At 60.1% G+C, this 16162-nt stretch overlaps 1 protein-coding gene across 5 annotated transcripts in view; it reads right to left on the bottom strand.

Annotated features, from left to right (window-relative positions):
• The window catches only part of ARHGAP26 (Rho GTPase activating protein 26), a 120739-nt gene extending 113626 nt beyond the window's left edge, over positions 1–7113 (bottom strand). For 4 of the 5 annotated variants that reach the window (XR_011101376.1, XM_068698117.1, XM_068698120.1 and 1 more), the window contains exon 1: positions 6649–7113. Coding sequence is in view for 4 of the 5 variants with exons in the window: in XM_068698117.1 (XP_068554218.1) it covers positions 6649–6802 (154 nt within the window). In the remaining variant the exon portion in view is untranslated. The remainder of the gene's footprint in view (positions 1–6648) is intronic. The other variant, XM_068698121.1, reaches the window with a different exon arrangement.
• Between the last annotated feature and the right edge of the window lie 9049 nt (positions 7114–16162).

The following is a 16162-nucleotide window of genomic DNA, read 5'->3' on the forward strand; positions in this document are numbered from 1 at the left end:
CACGGGCACGAGGAGCAGCGCAGGAGGGAGCCGGGGTGACCGCCGTGCCCAAAGCACCGGGGCCACGGGTGGAACGGGCTGGAGATGACACAGCGGGGAGATGCCCCCATTGCTCAGGGACAAACCCCGAAGCCTCTGGGTCAGGAAGCAGCGACCCAGCACAGCAGCACCTGCAGCCCTTCTGCCCCCAGATTTTGGGAGAGGAAGAGCCGCACTCCGCCCGCCCCACAGCGCACGCGGGGCGAAGCGGTGCCGGCCGCAGGGGGAATGCAGGCGACGCCACGCAGTGCCGGCTGTGTGCTGGTATTTTTTCTAAAACATTGCTAAGCAACCAGCATCCGACGAGGGCATCCTTCTGGCCAGACACCGGTTCTGCTACAAAAAAGCAGTGAACAGAAATCTTTGTCATTTCGAGTGCTGGTGGAAAGGCCCCAGCTGGCTCACAGGTAACCCTGCGGGCACAGAGCCCCCCTTCTGCCTCCCCCAGGTCCTGCAGCAGGGTCAGGAGCCACTAAAGAGATCCCAGCACGTGGGTGTGCGCCCAGATGGCCACCACCCAGCACGTGGATGTGTTGGGGGACAGCGCAGGGCCACCAAGCACCAGCCCCGGGGCCAGCAGAGAGGCCCCGCGGTTCCCGCTGCGGCACCGACCGCGTGCAGGCGAGGCTGCAGCTCCCGTCCCTGGAAAAAAAAACTTCGTGTTTTCCAACAGTTTTATGAGCTATTTATTGCCTGCCTGTAGATAAACAGTCTGTATCTTTTGAAAATAGCTTCTTCTGCACTGCAGCCCGGAACAAAGGCAGCGCTTTTGTCTCTGGGAGAAGCGCGGAGCCGGGCTGGGGAGAGGCGCGGGGCAGCACGCACCGAGTCCCTGGCTGGAAGGGGCACGGGGACACGCGGCAGGGACTCTCCAGCCTCAACCAAAGGTAATCAAAAAGGAAAAAAAACAGCACCAGGAGACGAAAACAAGCAAAGCGACCGCACCACGGAGCTGGTGCACAAGCTGGCTGAACCCCAGCCACCGCCAGCCCGCGCCGAGCGCCGCGTGCCCAAGCGGCAGCGCGCGGAGGAAGCGACATCTGCGGCCCCTTCCTCAGCGCTCCCGCGCCACCGGCCCCGGCCCATGTGCGGCGCAGCCTCGCACGCAGGGACCATCTGGCTCAGAGGCTCGTGTGCTGCGCGTGAACCCAGCCAGAGACGAGCCTGGCACTAACAGATGTCCCCTTCCCGCGCTCAGCGCCCCGCGGCGCGTCCCAGCGGGCACGCAGCCCGGCCAGCACCGCCACCCGCAGCCCCGGTGACCACCGTGGGGAAATCGGGATGGGATCGGCAGCTCTGCTCCCCCACATACCCCAAAGCCATCCAGGCTTCGAAGAGCCCGGGCGGTGCCCCAGGTGCACGCACCCACAGCGGGCACGGGGCCACCAGGACGGAGCAATGAAGACAAAGAGGTGGGAGAGCGCTCCCGGCACGGGGGGGAGCGTGCCAGGAGAAGGGAGACAAACAGCCCTGCTCTGCTGGAGCGGCCGCGCCGTGACAGCTCGCTCACACGCGCGGAGGAGAGGGGAGATGATTCACGCGGAGCAGCAGTGAAGCGAACAAGCTGTGCGGATCTGAGTACCAGCTCCCCCTCGCTTTCTCTCCACTCCCCACCCACACCGGGTCACGCTAAATCTATTTATCACGCCGCGTATGAAGCTGGCTCGTTTGGCTGTGCTTAAAATTGACACATCAGAAAAAAAAAAAAAAAGAAAGAAAGCGGCGATGAATACCTGGCACAGCAACATCCTCCTGCTGGGTGAGCTGCTGCAAGGTGCCAAAAGGAAGCTGAAGGGCTGCCCAAAACGCTCCGAACCAGAAGATCCCCAGCTCGGGCTCTGTAGCATCACCTTTGCCGCACCTCGCACAGGCCAGCTGCTTCGGGAGCCCCTCGCTGCCTCCTCTGCTCGGGCACAGCAGGGCTGGTGGAGGGATGTGAGCCCGGCCAGGACCCAAAAAGGCCGGGGCTGGCAGGGGAGCAGCACAGAGCCCAGACCTGGGGCTGGGGCAGGGTGAGGCACCTCTCCTCTCATTGTGGGGAGAAGCCCACGAGGGCTGGCTGCAGGAGCCGAGGGGCACGCGGTCACCTCTCTGCTCTCACAGGGGAACCCCAGGGGAGCTCCACCAGCCCGGATGGGACCCACACTGGGTGCCCAGCTGCCACTGCTCCATCCACCTGGACGGAGGGACGAGCCCCAGTGGGGTGCGGGGTTTCTCCAGACGAGCAGCAGGTGCTGGCACCGCGCTCCGGCCTTATCTCGCTCGTGCCGGGGCGCTGCCGCTGCCTGCGGCTGGCGATGCGCTGCAGGGAGGAGCCGCAGCTCCCACCCAGCCCGGAGCAGCTGGGGCAGGGGGAAGCACAGCCCGCAGAGCTGCCCGAGCCCCGGCACCGCCAAGGAAACAGCATTTCCTTGTGCACGTCTTCAATGCCATCACCAGTTGATGCCCCCAAAACCACAACCCCCCCCCCTGCTGCCCTCAGTGTGCCGGTAATGCTGCGCTCATACCGCTCGGCACCGCAGGGCTGCTGCTCCCACTGGCACAGCCACGGCCCTGCCGAAACTGCTGGGCAGCCAAGTGCACTGAGAGCACAGCCAGCAGGTGCCTGGTGCTGCAGGAACACCATGCAGCCCGCCCGGAGCCCCTCCAGGAGAGGTCCCCTCTGCGCCCACCTTCAGCTTTGGATTTTCCTCCTCAGAGCACCAGCGCGCACTTCCTTGCTATGCTGGCTCTGGCAGCGCAGTCAAGATCGTTTCAAAGCAGCTCGTTACCCCCCAACCACCACCCAAGGGCTGGTTTTAACCTCTCCAGTTGAACCCCTGTTTGCAGGGCACCTCGCTGTGCCACTGCCACGCGTGGGGACAGCCACTTGTCCCGACAGCGTCACCACAGCGCTGCACCAGGACGCGCACCTTGGGTCAGAGCTCTACATGAGCAAGAGCTCTGGTAACGAGCTGCCTCCCTGCAGGATTTAAGAGGCATCATCACAAATGCAAACTCTCCTGCTCGTCCAAGCCCTTCTGCTCTGCAGCTTCCTCCCCTGGCGTGGATGTGGGGCTGGATCCAGCCACCCCCGGCGCAGCGATGTGCCTCAGACGCGAGTGGAAGCATCTCTGGAGCAGGAGCACATTCCTGCTGCTCACCTCCACTGGGGAGGCAGAGGAGGGGCCTTTAGGTTGTGCTGGAAATCAAGCAGAGCGTTATTATTGTTTGTGCTGCACCCCATTTGAATAAAATCCCAGCCAGGCCATTAAACGCGTGGCTCCACAGGCCGTGCAGGTCATGCAAAGGAGGCAGGAGCGCTGCGGCCCCGGTGCCGCCAGCAGGGCTGCTCCCCCAGCACAAACCAAACCTTCCCCGCAGCCTGCAGGAAGGACGGGCAGGTGGAAAATCCCTCCTGACACGGCGGAGCCCCGAGGCTGGGGCTGGCTGCAAAACTGCACCTTGGCTGGACAAATGAAGCAGAAAAATCAGAGCCACTCAGCTCAGAAAAAAAAACAAAGTCCCGCGTTTTGCCGCTGGGCTCGGTGCCGTGCCTGGAGCTGGGGGGGAAGCCTCGCAGTGCCCCACGCCTGCTCCTTCCCCCAGGCTGCACGGGGATGGGGACACGGCGGGGGGAGCGGAGGAGGCAGCAGAGCAGAAAACCCCAGGTTTTAAGCCCTGAACCGTGCCCATGGCCGGGGCTGTGACGCAGCGAGGTGGGGGTAACATCCACCTCCCAGCTCACGCAGGGCTTCTGCAGATGGGGTAACTGGGACGGCCACCGGGCTCCTGGAGCATGGAGGTGTCCCCAAAGAACAGCACATCACCATGTCACCAGAGACGCCCGCTGCTGGAAACCCAGCGAGCAGGAACCCGCAGCAGCGCCCCAGGGAGATGCAGGGGAAGCGGCCGGACTTCGAAGCACGAGATCCCACCGCCTGCTGCAATTCGGCTGGAACAGGAGGCGAGTGCCCGACAGAGCTCGGGCACCAGGGCAGGAGAGTCAGCAGGCAGGGTGGAAGCAGCAGCTCCTGCCGAAATCACTTCTCGGTGCCTTTCCAGGCATTTCCTTATTTCCAGAATAAGCCTTGTTTATACCAGAGGGGAATTAATTGCTCAGGTTAAACAATGGAAAAAAGTTTCACTTTTGCTTCCAGCCAAGCTTCAGCCCGGGGTGCCAGCTCCCGTCTCAGCACGGCAGCACCCTGCGGAGGAGCAGCACGAGGAGCACACGGCTGGGGAGGGCTGGATTTTGGAGGAGGTGCTGAGAAACGGCACCAAACCCGCACGGCACCGACCCGCAGCTCTGCGCCAAGCCCCTACCCCCCCGCGATGGCAAGGCCCCAGATCCGTGCTGCCAGGAGGAAGCCCCGAGGCCGGGCAGGGACCAGTTCGGTGGCTCCAAATTAATGCTTGGGAGCTGGCGGGACGGAGCAGAGCAGCCACACAGCACCCAGGCAGCTCAGCATGGGGCTGCCACCCCCGGCACGGCCCCATCCCCAACCCACACACGGTGCCCAAGGAGGGGACGAGCCCAGGGCACCTCTGGGCCTCCCAGGTGCCGTGTAGGGAGCCCAAAATGCACCCAACCGGGACAGAAACCCAGGGTCAGGCACAGGGATGGCCCTGGCCACGGCCTACGCTGCCACCAGCCCCTTCCCAAGCCCCTCAGCACAAACAGCAGCCGTGTAGGGCCGAGCTCACCAAGGGACAAGGGGGTGAAGCTGGCACCGTGGGCACAGCCCCTGCCCACCTGCAGGGGCACGAAGGGGTGAGAAACATCCCCGATAGTGTTGGTCACCACGGTTCCTGTGCCAGAGACCAAGTGCCCCGGCCTGCAGGCTGCCAGGCCGTTATCTGTGCCTCACTTCAGGTCTCTGCGTTTGCAAAACTTTGTGAATAATTTATGTGTGGCATACGGGGAGAAAGAGGGACGCGTTCCGCTGAAAACCAGGTCGCTCTCGCTGCCAGCCAGCAGGAAAGGCAGACAATGGGAGCGGGGACAGGCGCTGGCTGGGGAACGCAGCGCTACATCCCCACAGCCGCTCACGCTCCGGAGGTGCCCCAGACATCACAGGATATTTAGCAGGACCAGCCCACCGCCAGACGAGGTTTGTCCCCAACCTCCCAGATTCCTTTTTTAAATGAAGTTTGGGGACGCTACGAGGCAGTGCCACCCCGTCCTGCACCTCCACAGCGGGCAGACCCAGGGTAACTGCACCCAAGCTCTCCACGAAATCCACGTGGGGACCCCCCAACACGCAGCACGGTGCTGGTGGGGCCGTGCCGGGCACTGGGGAAGGAGCCCCCTCCTCACCACGCACCCACGGCACCGACCCTGCCCCGCCGCCCCTCCCCACCGCAGTCACGCTTCCCTCACGCCCAGCGCCTGTCTCGAGACAAAGAGGATGTGAAACGCTCACGAAAGCACAAGAGGAAGGAAAATGCAAGAGGACACTGCCAAGACCTCAAGAAGTTTCGGTTTCGTGGTGACGCCCTGTGCTGGGAGCCCAGCCACCGGCTGAGCCCCTCACCCTGGGAAGGGAGCACGGCGGTTTTGGGGTTTTGGGGACCCCGAGCCCTGCACGCCCTCGGTGCTGACACCCCCAGAAGGAGCCCAGGACGCTGCCAACAGCCAGGCTGAGGAGCACGAGCTGCTTGGAGGCACCAACCAAGGGCTCGGGAGCAGCAGCACCCATCTGTCACCAGCACCAGCTGGAGCTGCCGGCGAGCTGCAGCACCACGAGAGCCCTGCAGGGAGATAGATGCTGAGCCAGGGGGGGCTGCCAGCCCTCGCCCCCAGCAGTCACAGCCCCACAGCCCCGCTCGGCTTCACACCTCTGTGCCTGTAGGAAGGAAGCGGTGACCGGGGCTGGTGCAGCACGTGGCCGGTGGCCACACGGGTAACCCACAGGGCAGGAGCCTGCGCAGGGCTCCAGCCCAAAGCTGTGGGCAGTGCTGCTGGCCCCTGGCAGCACGGCTGGGCGAGGGGCTCCAAAACCAGAGCCGGGTTTGGGGCTGATGCTGCCGTGCAGGGCAGCACGGGTCCCGTAAGCAGCTCCGTGACAGCCTGGCAGCCCCTCGCAGGGGCTGGAATTTAATGCCAAGATGCATTGAAGGCGGAGATGCGTTCAGGGAACCGCTGGGATTGGAAAACAACTGGAAGATCCCCAACAGAGCCCAGCAGCTGCACCCGCAGGGCTGCAGCACGGCCCCGCACAGCGCCCGCTCCCCGCTGCAGGCAGCGAGCGTGGGGGCACGGGGAGGGTGGGCGGCAGCACTGGGGGCACCTGCAGCTCCTGGGGGGCACCCACCAAGCCCCCAGCGGGGCCAGGCAGGGCGGCAGCCCCCGGGATGCGCTGCCCACGGAGGGACAAGGGGCATGCAGCGTGCTGCTCCTTGGAAAACGGAGCAAACCCCACAGCCAGCCCCAGCCCCACGCCCCGCACACCCCAAACTCACCCCAAAAGCAGCGGGGGCGCAGCGAGGGGGCCCCGGGGAGCACCCCCCGGGCCCTCCCCGCCGAGCTCCCAGCCCCGGGGCCGGTCCGGTGCCTGGTGTGGGGGGGTGTGGGGGTATGGGGGGGGTGTGGGGGGGTTTGGGGGCCCGCCCCCGGCCCGCACTCACTCTTGAGGGCGGCGACGAGCGACTTGGCGTCCTTGATGAGCTCCTTGATGAACTTGTTGGTCTTCTCCAGCTCGGCCTCGTGCGAGCGGAGCCGCTCCCGGAACTGCGGGCTGTCCAGGCAGCACTCGCTGAACTCCAGCGCCGGCAGCCCCATGGCGCTGCAGCTCGAGCCGGCGGGGATGGAGTAATTACAAAAAAAAAATAATAATAATAATACCAAAAACCACCCGAATTACCCCCAAAATCGAACAGCGGCTGCAACCGGGGCTCCGCGCACGCCTGCTCCGGGGCCGGGCAGGGCCGTGCTGAGGCCGGGGGTCGCGGTGCCGGTGCCGGTGCCGGAGGGGTCCCGGAGCCGCTCGGTGGCCGCCGCCCGGGGCAGGGTCGGGGCTCGCGGCTCCCGGCGCCGCCTCCCCCCCGCGCCGCCGCCGCCGGCCCGCGCCGCGCCGCGCCCCCGCCCGGCCCCGCCCCCCCGCGCCGCGCCCGCAGCCAATCGGCGGCCGCGCGCCGGGGCCACGCCCCCTGCGGCCGCGGAGCCAATGAGGGGCGGGGCGGGGCGCTGAGGCTCCGCCCACCCAGCGCGGGCTCCGCTCCCGGCGCGCCAGCACGAGGGTGGGCGCGAGGCGGGGCGGTTGTAATTAATTAGCTGGGGGCTGCGCCTCGGTAATTAGCTAATGCAGCCCCGGGATCATCCTCCTGACCCCACGCTGTGCAGACCCCAGCAGCACACGCCTTGGGCTGCTCCTTCTGCAAGCACCCTCCCATACCACCCATAATTGTTTTTTTTTATCATTATTTAATTATCTTTTTCTATTTTTCATCGACCGAGCTCGTTCCAGCACCCGCCACTAATACTTGAGGACAGTAACTGGGTTTGTAGGGCGTTGCCCTAGGGGATTGCAGTACCTGGATTTCTCCCACCCCCCCTGCAGGAGCAGTGGGCTCCGGCTGCTCACACGCACGAAATCCCCCACACGCTGCAGCAGAGGCAGCGATTAGTGCACCAGACCAGCGCCGCGTCTCCCTTTTTCCTGCTTACACAGCACCCGGCGGGCTCCGAGCATTGTGCCCGAGCCGCTGTGCAGCAGGGGGGGAGCAGCGACAGTGGTAACCCAGCCAAATCCTGCTACGACTGCATCCAAGCTGTAAGAGAACACCACCAAAGAGGAAAAAAACAACAAACTTCCACCTCCTCCTCCCTGTGGCTCAGGGCTTGCATCCCTCGCTGCAGTTGCCTGCTTCTGTTTGTGTTTTGTTGTTTTTTTAAGCAACCTGGTTGTCCTACACTCAGGTGTGCAGCACCCATCTGAGCAGCCCAGGGGCCCAGCAGTGCTGCAGCCCCCAGTGTGGGACTGGGCAGCCCCCAGCCACCTTCTCTGTGCCTGCAAACCTGAGCAGAGCTGCGGTGCTCTGGCTGCCTGCTGGCACGTTCTCCTGCTCACTCATCCCAGAGCTAACTCGCCTGGGGAGCGCTGTCAGCAGAAAGCTAATCCAGCGTTAAAAACAAAAAAATGAAAAAGAATAAAAAGGTTTTCTACCTAGCTTGGCTCACTCTGGGATCAAATAGCAGCCCCGCCAAGGCCAAGCAGGAGGAAAGGAGACTGTGACAGCGTCAGCCCCGCTGCTGTGCATCCCTGCACCCACACGGGCTGGGGCAGGCAGGCAGGTCAGGCAGCTCAGTCGGGCAGGTTCCCATTTCCACCACAGCAGGAGCTTCCCGGCGGATCAGCTCCCTGACTGCATCCGCTGCCACCCTCCTCCCGTCCCTTCCTTGCAGCAACAGCTCATAGAAGCACAAAGCAGTGTCACGGGAGGCTGGGGAAGGTGGGAAACCACCACTGATGGGACCCCCAGCACCCAGGCTTGGGCACACCGAAACCTTTCTTTAAGCGCCCGGAGATGACAGCAGGCACTTTGGCTGTCAGAGCCCAGGAGCTGCACGAGAGGCTGCTTGGAACTGCCCCCAGGCAGCAATGTTCAAGGTCTATTTATTGCACGACTTTATTACACGCATCTTTCTTGCTCTCAAGGATTTTTTTTTTATTGAACCAAGCACAGATGAAGCATTGTATCTGGAACTTTTTTTTTTTCCCTGATATAATACATTGAACCATCACAAGGAATTGCACAAATTCCCCGTTGTAAACCAAAGGGCACGTACTGACCTGTTGTACCGCCAGCCTGCCAGGTCGGGCCCTGGAGCCTGGCGGAGCCCTGAGCACAGCTGTGGGGCAGGCTCCAAGGGCTGCCCCTGCTCCAACAAGGCAATGTTGTCCCAGTGGGTGTGCATTTACCTGGCAGAGCTCTGCATGTGGCTGCAGCAGCCAGCCAGAGCCCCTGCAGCACGGTAACCACGCTCCCTTCACTGAGCACGTGTCTGTTTTACACACAGCCAGCAGGATTTCTGCACGGCTCACAGGAGAACTGCACCTTGCCTTCCCCAGGTGCCCCCCCAGCAGTTGCTCCTGCATCTGTCCACCATCGAGAGACTTTCTCCTCAATTCCTCTCGTCCTTTTTCCAGCCCACCTCTCCCTGCAGCCTCTCGTCCCGGCCTTTGGGCACGTTTCCAGGGGCCAGGAGCATAAAGGGGCCTCAGCATAGCGGTCAGATCTCCTGGAGGCAAAAATCCAGCAGGGCCAGGCACCCTAGGCCCATCTATAAAACCTTAGGCTTGCTGCTTGCCCTTGTTAGCCTCCAGTACATTAAATAAATCTTTTTTATTATCTGTCTTTTGAAAAACTGGCCATTAGCTACTCATGCTACCAAGTCTTCCTGGCTCTCATGCACACCACAGATCCAGCATTTGTTTTTGGAAGGTGGCTTATTTGTAGGGCCAAGCCCCACTCTGCTGCATTCCGAGGCACCTGGGAGCGCTGAGGAAAGAGCAGGAATCTCACGCACACAAAACCCAGCCCACACCACCACATCTGAGGGAGCTGTGGTGATAACACAAGCCAGCACCCCGCTCATCTTCCTGGCAGATGTCGGATCGAGCAGAGCCCCGCTCCCGGCCTGGCGGCCGCAGCACCCAGTATTGGAAGGCCTTGCAGTGCTCCCAGCCCCTCAGGGCCCAATTCCCCTCAATTCCTTGTTAAAGATGAAGGAAACCCATCAGAGATCCAACTAAGACACTGGAAAGCCCTAAGTGTCCCTGCCCCCAGCTGTAACCAGGACAGCCCCACGCAGGAACGGCAGCGGGCTCGCTGCAGGCCGCAGGCCCTGGGGAGCGGAGATCTCCCATCATGGTGCAGGGTTCGGGGCAGGCTCATCCATTTCCTACAGGTGCTGCTGGTACATATACACCTGCAGCATTTTGGGTTGCTTTTTGTATTTTTTTTCCTTTAAAAATGTTGACCTCATAGCCCAGGTATCTGCATGAGTTCATGTCATTAAGAGGCTCCTTTCACAGTTGCTGCTCAACTCACTGACCTGTAACCAGGACAGCCACCTTGTAGAGCTGCTTCTAGTGCTAAGAAGCAGGGTTAGAACAGTCCTGCTTGAAGTGAGATTCACCTGCACAGTCACATCGAGGAATCCCAACAAAAGAAAACTGTCAGCTGTAAACATTCTCCGAATTCCCCAGCAGCTTTTGCTAGGGAACATAAAGGACTGTCAGGTGCACTCGGGGCAGCGACAAGGCATCAACCAGGCTGCCCAAGCTACAGCGAAACAAAGGCCAAATCAGAAACAAGTTCTCAATTAAATGGAAAAGTGCAATTAGTCATGCCCCTGCAAATTGCTGCAGCACAGGAAGCTGGAATGGCAAAGCAATAAGCAGAATGAGGGCTATGAAATCTTCAAAGATGTTCATGGAAGAAGCATTTAAATAACAGGGTTAATTTTAGATATGACAAAGTTTCATTGTCAGGAAAGGCCAAACAGTCTGTCTATTCTTACTCTCGTTTTTTCAGGAAATAAGAAATCTCATCGAAGGACCAGCCAAGCAGCTGCCACTCACTTCCTCCCAAACAAAGCGTTAGCCTGCATCCATGCGGGCCTTGGGCTGGAAATGCTCCATGGGGAAATGCTCCCCGAGGCTGCTGCAGTGGGCAGAGGCAGCGGGTGCAGCACCACGGAGCTGCCAGGAGGCTGATGTGTGCCTCAGGGGTGGGACAGCAGCGACACGCACCCCGCAATGACACCTACCTGTCCCACATGTGGTGCCTGCCGAGGGCTGAAGCCGATGTCCTTCCATTGCAGACCCACCACAAATCCCCCCGAGAGCCACCTGGTTCTGCACAAGAGGAGCAAAGCCACCAGAGGCTGCTCCAGGCTGAGCAGCAGCCCTTTAACCCTGCTCCCCACAGCCATCAGCTGCAGCTGCTCCCTCGCCCAGCTGGCTCCAGCAGTGGCACCCAGCAGGGTGGGACCCCCCTGGGGGGCACCTGCAAGCTCCAAGCCCCCTCCAGCTGGGCAAGCTGGCAAGGCACCAAGTCCTTCCCATGCCTTGTGTCTCAGCGTGCTGCCCGTCTCGGCCACGGTGCCGGCTCTACCTTCATGTGGCTCGCACGGAGCAGCAAATGGACCCAGCCATAAAGGAGCTGGCTGAGAGCCGGGTACGGTGCAGCTCGAGCCCCAGTCCAAGGGAAGCCATGCGCCCGCTCTCTTTCCACGTACAAGGCCAGGCTGCAATAAAAGCACAGGCACACAGCGAGCAGCCAGTGCTAACCCCGCTGCTCCCCGGGGGCACAGGGTGGGTGGGAGATGCCTTGAAGGCGCCTCCCGAGGTGCTTTCGAAGCCCCTCTGAGCCCCCGGCCGCTGAAGCGGAGCTGTGTTATCATAAGGCAGCTCCAAGGAGAGGAATGTTTTCCCCAAATTTGTACAACCACTGGAAAAAAGTTACAAACCACTGTGAAATTGATCTGAAGCCATGTTTCCAGGAATTAGAACCAGGGGTTCCCAAACCAAACTCCAGTTTCCTTTCTGGAGCGTTTCCAGAGATGTCTGCTGCGCATTAGCCCTGGTGCGACCTGTAAGATGGATGTGAGTGCTGGCTCTCTGAATGTAAATATTAATTTCCTCCCTGCTCTGCACAGTTGTCTCAGACATCGGCGTTGCCTATTTCTCTGTCTCTGCTCCTGGAAATGGGACTAAGACTTTCCCTCGGCACACAGTGCCTTTACACCCACGTTTGCCCTGGTACCAGTTCTCCACCCACTTGTCACTATTAGCCTTAGTGGAAATCATGTTAGTTCTTATAATTACAGCAAGGGCACTGCCTTTCCTGGATAAAAATATCTTCAAAAGCAGTTAGCAAATCTCCAAAATCCTGTGGAAATCCCCACTCAACATACTGGCTTTGCCCGGAAATCCAGACAAAGCGTTTGCTCCTGGGGCTGGGCACTGGGGCTGCTGCTGCCTGGCCAGCAGCCTGCACGCCCTGCGCCCTGCGGCACCCACATCGCTGGTCGGTCACTCTGCAGGTCTGGGGGTAGCACTTGCCGACCCTTCCCTGCTAATTCAGGGCTTTAAATTCTGTTGCCCCTTGGTACAGCCCTGGGGAATGTCAGCTGAGCAGAAGCCGGGCGTTCTGGGCTCGTGGGCAGGACCTGTGGTGCCCAGGGCAGTGGAGGGGGCGTCAAGGTGATGGCACAGCCTGGGGACCGAGAGGAATCAAAAGAGGAAAAGTGAAACTGCAGGTGGGGTAGGGTACCAGAACAGAGAAGAAGAACCAGGAAACAGGTTTGCATTTTGTTTTCTAAAGTTAATGAGTTTAAGAAGGAGGAGCTGCCCTGCGGGGCAGTGTGCCAGCCCCGTGCTCCTCCAGCAGACAAGCAGCCATGCCAAAAGGCACCAAGCCTTTGAAATAAAAGATGTCTTGTCCTGCTAGAGGGAAGTGACTTCTTCTGTGCCAAGAGGATTTGAGGCGTTCAACTTTTCCTCTCGCTCCCACGCCACCTGAGGAAGCTGAGACCCCCCCACCTCTGCAGGGAGCTGGGCTGAGCACGCAATCCACCTGCAGCCCGAGGCAGCTCCATGCACGGCTGCACCTGACGGGCTGGGGTGCAGTAATAGTGAGTGCCAGGCTGGTCCAAACCGGTCTAGGGAAAGGGTACAAGTCGGTAAAATGCTAATACCCGGCCCTATGTGGTGCTGTACGCCTCTACGCCTCGGAGCTCTGCATGGAGCCAAGTTAGAACTGGCGGTGCCCCTGTGCAGGCGAGCAGGAGTCCAGGTACAGGCATGGAGGTGTCCAGGTGTGCAGGTACAGGTCTGGAGGTGTCCGGGTGTGCAGTACAGGTGTGCAGGCATGGCAGTGAGGGCCAGGCTCCCTGCGTGCCCCGTGCTGCCACCTTCTGCCATGTAAGCACGTGAACGTGAGAAAAAAGCCTGCCCGTCCCCCCAGTCCCTGCAGAGCTTCCTCGTGAGGAACAAGGCGAAATGAAGCTGCCTGAAGCATTCAGCTGTGGGAGCGGGAGGACAAAACTCTCCTCAATTATTTTCACAGGCCTATATTTTGTCCTCACCTCAATTATTTTCACAGGCCTATATTTTGTCTGTTCAAGGTCACCGTGCTGCAGCGTCCTCGCGCCGCTCAGCGCATCTCAGCACATTCAGGCACCAGGGAACGGGCGCAGTAAGCAGATCCACCTCCTCGTGCTGGCCTTGCAGTCGGAAACCCCACCACTGCCCGGTGTTTGTTTTCACGGCAGTGTTTGCAGAGGACGTGCCCTTGGAGCCTGCAGATAAGATACCCGTGATTGGGAGCAATTGCATTCACTACGAAAGCCACGGATCAGCTGGAGAGCTCTCCACGCGCTACCTGGCTACAGGCGCGCCCGCGGCGCCCTCCTCCTGCTCCCTGCCTGCTGCCGGCCGGGCGGAGCAGCCCTTCCCCACCAAGCTGCAAGTCTGAAACCAACAACAATTCTTAATTAATAGGGCTGGCGCACGGGCCAGACCCGGGTTTCGTTCCTCTCCATTTTTGGTTTCATCGCTTTCCACTCCCAGCGGCAGGACGCAGGGGAGCGCGGGGTCTGCGCGAGCAGGGCTGCCTGCCTGTTTGTGTTCCCTTGGCCTGGGTTTGAAATGGGCCCCTCTTAGAATAAAAATATGTTATTTACTGTGCAGTTAAATATTTGTTTCTTAGTGGGCTGGACTTCAGCAAGCTGTATTTTCTGCAATATTGCCCAAGCATGACTTACATTCTTTCCCCTTGCCTTTGTTTTTGTCTAATTAATTTTCTTGCTCATTATGGCTTTATTGGCCATAGTGAGAGTTTTCAGTGACTTTATACAAGAAAAAAAAAAAAAAAAAAAAAAAACATATAAATCATTAAAAAGACCAAAACCAAAGATTTTGTTAAATGATTTTGAAATTGAATTCATCTTTCGATAATTTGATCTGTAGGAAGTACAGCACCAAATTGGATAAAGAACATTTCTTAATTACCCAAGAGCACTTCCTCATGCGAGTCCACTGGCCCAGTCTGGACATGCAATGATTTTATTTTTAAATAACACGACCAGGAGATACCGGCATGAGCCGTCACAGCCTTTGCCAGCAGATTATCTGGACCACCGACCCTTTCCCACCTCGCCTGTTTAGCTCTGGGGCGCGCAGTTAATTACAGGACGGTGGCAGGGCAGGGCTGGGTTTCCGAGGGCACCGCAGCGCCTTGGCGCACACCCCGCTTCCTCTGCAGCGCCAGAGCAGCCTCTGCAAGGCATTGTTCTGCGGGGACAGGAAAAGTCCCCCGGGTCAGCCACGTCTTCATCTGCAGACGGAGATACCGGCTGCTTTAGCACCTCGGGGAGAGGGCACGCCGGCACCATGAAGCCTCGATGCGCAGGAGGGGCAGTTTGTGGGGTGTTTGGTGCGGTCGGTGTTCGGGTCAGCCCTGCTACCTGAGCCCACACAGCCTGCAGCGAGCCCACACAGGCCCCCCATGTGCTGGGCTGGGCTGGGCCAGGTCCCTGCGGGGCTGCAGCACCTGCTCGTGGGTTTTGCTTGGGAGGTTGCAGGGGGAAAACTGAACACGCTGGAAAACACAGTCTGTGCGTGCTTTACATCACATTACTCACGTCTGATCTGAGGTGACTGCAAATTTTGATGTTCTCTGGACATCATTGCTTACAAATAGTGCAGAAAAATGAAACATTTGGGTATTTTGGTAACCACTTCTTCTGGAAGCTGGAGAGTTCCTCCTTCGTGTCGCATTTCCCGGTGCGGTGCCGGCAGTGTGACTTTCCCGCACGGCCGGGATCCCCCGGCACCCTGAGCCCCCGCACCCACCAGGGCCCCGTGCCTGGCACTCAGGCAGCACGGAGAGACCCTGCAGGGAGCTGAGATGGGGGCAGGCAGCCTCCAGGCCATGCAGCAGAGACCAGGGCAGGTTTGCAGGAGGGCACTTAGTGCCCAAGACAAGGGCAAGCTGCGATTCTCTGGGTTAATTGCCAGGATGCCAGCGAAGAGGAGAGACAGAGATTTCTTTGTGCCGGCTCCAAGTGCCTCTGTTCCAGGAGAACGGCCCATAACCGACCTTGCTTTGTGTGGCCAGCCCTGGCTGACACTATTTGCTCAAATGGCTGAGCTGACAAAGAGAACATAAGAAATTCTTGGAGATTTTGGGCAGTGAGGTATCTCCTCGAGCCGGCACTGAAGCCCCATTATTTTTTTCCTCCTGGGGTTCAGATCAGAAAACCCCACACCACAACGACCGGGGCAGCTGTCCGCAGTGAGCTGGGCGCTGCGGTGCCTGGGCTGACCTCCCTCTGCTCCCGCACACCCGGTGAGGAGGGAAGAGCTTTCCTAGGCAACAGGGCAAGAGGAGAAATTTGGACACATCTCCCAGCACACGTCTGGAGAGCCAGGCTCCTCCGCCCGGACTCCTTCCACCCCATACATTTGTGGGACGCAGCGAGCCCTCTCCAAAGGCAGGAGGAGCCTGCAGCAGCCCTCTTCTGGCGGATGGCAGACGCTGCCAGGCTGGGGGAACAAGCGGCGCGCCAGGAGCAGGCGGCTGGTCCAGGCACTGGGCTCTGCCAGCGCCCTGAGAGCTGCTGCTCCCCCAGAATACCCCAAGGAGCCTCAGCAGGGCAGCGAACGGGGCCAGCGTCAGCCCGTGGCACTGCCCATGGGTGGCCCCATGCTCTGATAGTGCTGTGTGGAAACGGGACTCGTCCATGGTTCTGCCATCCACCACTGCCACTCACTGACACCGCTAAGGCACAAAAAGCAGATTCCCAAGTGGGAAGAGAGTTGCCTTGGCTCATCTTCCGGCTATAAAAACATTGGAAAACACATAACAATCAGAGGAAAGTGATGATCATGGGTAGATAGCAGCTACAGGCCTTACCTTGGGTGGGTTTTGTGAGCAACCACAGCCATGGAAAGCTACAGAAGAACCCCCATGCAATGCCCATGGAAAGCTACAGAAGTAAGAACCCCCATGCAACACACCGCGTCCCTTCCCGGGGGTCACCTGGGTGGCAGCAGCTCCCCGAGCCAGAGGTGTCCCAGGCAGCCAGACCCGGGTGACCCGAACATGGAGGTCAGTTTGGGGAGGTTGG

This window comes from Anas acuta, chromosome 14, assembly GCF_963932015.1.
Source record: "Anas acuta chromosome 14, bAnaAcu1.1, whole genome shotgun sequence".
Lineage (NCBI taxonomy): Eukaryota > Metazoa > Chordata > Aves > Anseriformes > Anatidae > Anas > Anas acuta.